At 40.5% G+C, this 2,716-nt stretch overlaps 1 protein-coding gene across 1 annotated transcript; it reads left to right on the top strand.

Annotated features, from left to right (window-relative positions):
- Positions 1-1,040: 1,040 nt before the first annotated feature.
- LOC102847354 (pre-mRNA-splicing regulator WTAP-like) lies at positions 1,041-1,769 on the top strand. Its single transcript, XM_006893135.1, has 2 exons — positions 1,041-1,492; positions 1,709-1,769. The coding sequence occupies exons 1-2, from the start codon at positions 1,041-1,043 to the stop codon at positions 1,767-1,769; spliced, it is 513 nt and encodes a 170-aa protein (XP_006893197.1).
- The last annotated feature ends 947 nt before the right edge of the window (positions 1,770-2,716 follow it).

The following is a 2,716-nucleotide window of genomic DNA, read 5'->3' as shown; positions in this document are numbered from 1 at the left end:
AATCCTCTTTGAGGTTACTGTCTGGCTGAATCACTGTTGTCCTCTTTGGTGTGCTCATGGTCTGGAGTTAACCCACCAATTGTCTCACAAGATCCTGGGTGGCTTTGAAGTTTGTATTATGTTTTGTTAAATGTCTTCAGGTCAGAACTCATAGCTGACCCTTCTTATTGCCACACAGTATCTGAAGGATATAAAGTGTATGTATTTAAACTGTATCTGAACTTGCAGTATCTAAACTTTATCACTTAATACAAATTTATCAATTTCATATGACTTCACTCCTTTCCAAATTTCCACACAAGCTTTCTATAGGCTCCTTTACACTCTTCTTGTTTACACTATTTTCCACAAGTCGTGTCAGCCTGTAAATTCCATACCCACAGATGACTACATCCTGGATATTAAATTCTGTTGTAGAACAATATCTAACAGCAGGAATGATACCAGAAGTCATGGATCCTACCGGAACTTGAAAGCTTTTCTGTGCTAATATATATTCTATTCTCTCTTTCAAACTTTTGTATTTTTCAGAAAATCCTCAGATCTACATATATCTCCCAGTTGTATCAAATGAACTCTCTGTATTTTTAACCAAGGCTATTTAGAAAGAAAACAATATTCTTTTCCAGCTATAAAATTGCCAATATCCATACTCCTCTTTTGTTCTTTTCCATAATGTGGGCATGTTGCTACAAGAGGTTATTTCTAAGAGAGGGGCATCATAGCAGAAAAGGTGGAGTGTTAGCAGAGGAAAGGATGACCTTCACCCAGCTGGACTGACACAGTGACTATAGCAGTGAGCTCGAGTATGTCAGAGGTTATGAGGATGGCACAGGAAAGGACACGGTTCCGATCTGTTGCTCACAGGGGCACCATGAGTCATATTTAACTCAACAGTTTCCCAGGATTGGAAAAAAGTATCTTTTATTGGTGGCAGCGAGACCCACAAATAAAGGGGCGCGCGGGCTGCGGTGGCGGAGGAGCGACGGGGCCCGGCCGCCGCGGTGCGAGCGTGGCCTCGGCCTGTGCGGAGGTTCAAGATGACCATCGAAGAACCTCTTCCCAAAAAGGTTCGCTTGAGTGAAACAGACTTCAAAGTTATGGCTCGAGATGAGTTAATTCTAAGATGGAAGCAGTATGAAGCATATGTGCAAGCTTTGGAGGGCAAGTACACAGATCTTAATTCTAATGATGTAACTGGCTTAAGGGAATCTGAAGAAAAACTGAAGCAGCAACAGCAAGAGTCTGCACGCAGAGAAAACATCCTTGTAATGAGACTAGCAACCAAGGAACAAGAGATGCAAGAGTGTACTACTCAGGTCCAGTACCTCAAGCAAGTCCAGCAGTCGAGAGTTGCCCAACTGAGATCAACAATGGTAGACCCAGCAATCAACTTGTTTTTCCTAAAAATGAAAGGGGAACCGGAACAGACTAAAGACAAACTGGAACAAGCCCAAAATGAACTGGGTGCCTGGAAGTTTACGCCTGATAGGTAAACAAATCATACTCCCCAGTCAAGACTTCCCTGACAGTCCCACTGCGAGAAAGCTGTGGTGGGGCAGCCGGTACTCGTTTCCGTACCAAGACTCAGACTTTGTGAGCCAAAAAAGCCACATTCTTAACTGTCCAGCTTGTATTGGTTAATGTAAAACTTACCAAATGAACCTTGTGTTTCAGCTTTTTTCTCTTCCCCTCCCCCTTGCTTCAGAGGCCTGATGGCACCGGACTATTCCGAAGAAGTGGCTACCTCCGAGACATTCCCCTTCTAGGAATCTTAGACACTTGAGAAAAGTTTCTGTGTGAAGAAAATAGAGGGAGAAACAGAAGTCTTAAGTCTTCTTAAGACACAGTGAAGCACATTGTGTCATCAGACAGTGTGGAGGAATGAAAACCTAGACATTTTAAACCTGAATTTAAGCATGTAAAATTCCAATAAAAGCTAAAATTGAATATGCATCGCTCTTTAGCGTTGAGCATAGTGACTTAGAGACATTGTATATTAGCTTTGCCAATAAGACTGTGGACTTGATGATTATTGTTGAACTTCTGGGTCAAAACTTGAATGAGGTAATAATACTGCCTTTAAAGAGTTTATTTGCTGAGAACCAACTTTGAATAGTCATGAGAATTGACTAATAGATGTCAGTACAAGTAGTTCATACACATAACTAACCATTTTGCTTGGGGCTATGTTACTTGATTGAGCCTTTAATCAATGGATTTAATCAATGGTGTGTTCTTTGAATGGTTGCTAATGCTGTAGACTATACAAACATAGAGGTGTGGTTGTCAAAATCAGGTCTGAACTGTTCAAAGCATGATAAACATTCATTTCACAACTAGATTGTATAAGGGTAATGGCTGTGCTGAGACCCCTGCGTTTATTTCTCCCCCAGTAGTGAAATGGATCGAATCCCCATTCCATTTAACAGGCACATGCTGAAAAATCATTGTGTTAATGGGGGATGTGTTCCTTCATTATATTTGGGCCTTTTGCATTGCATTCATGATATTAAATGTGCCTTGCAATAGTTGTGTTTTTTTTTTAAAAAAAAAAAAGTTGAAGGGAAAAAAAAGTATCTTTTATTCCTGCTTGGAGATAAGTCATGATTTTTATTCACTAGAGATCGATATTTGTTCCTATCCCAAAGAAAGGTGACCCAACAGAATGTGGAAACTACAGAACAATCTCACTGATTTCACATGCAAGCAAGAT

The sequence above is a fragment of the Elephantulus edwardii genome, unplaced genomic scaffold (genome assembly GCF_000299155.1).
Source record: "Elephantulus edwardii isolate Elephantulus edwardi_28Jun2011 unplaced genomic scaffold, EleEdw1.0 scaffold00124, whole genome shotgun sequence".
Taxonomy (NCBI): domain Eukaryota; kingdom Metazoa; phylum Chordata; class Mammalia; order Macroscelidea; family Macroscelididae; genus Elephantulus; species Elephantulus edwardii.
Note: the sequence above shows the minus strand (reverse complement) of the source record. Positions and strands in the feature narration are given on the sequence as shown.

Bases quoted from the DNA above. Each gene is read 5' to 3' on its own strand.
- LOC102847354 (XM_006893135.1), top strand. From the start codon at position 1,041: ATGACCATCGAAGAACCTCTTCCCAAAAAGGTTCGCTTGAGTGAAACA. The intron at 1,493-1,708 runs GTAAACAAATCA...CCCTTGCTTCAG, and splicing joins TGGAAGTTTACGCCTGATAG to AGGCCTGATGGCACCGGACT.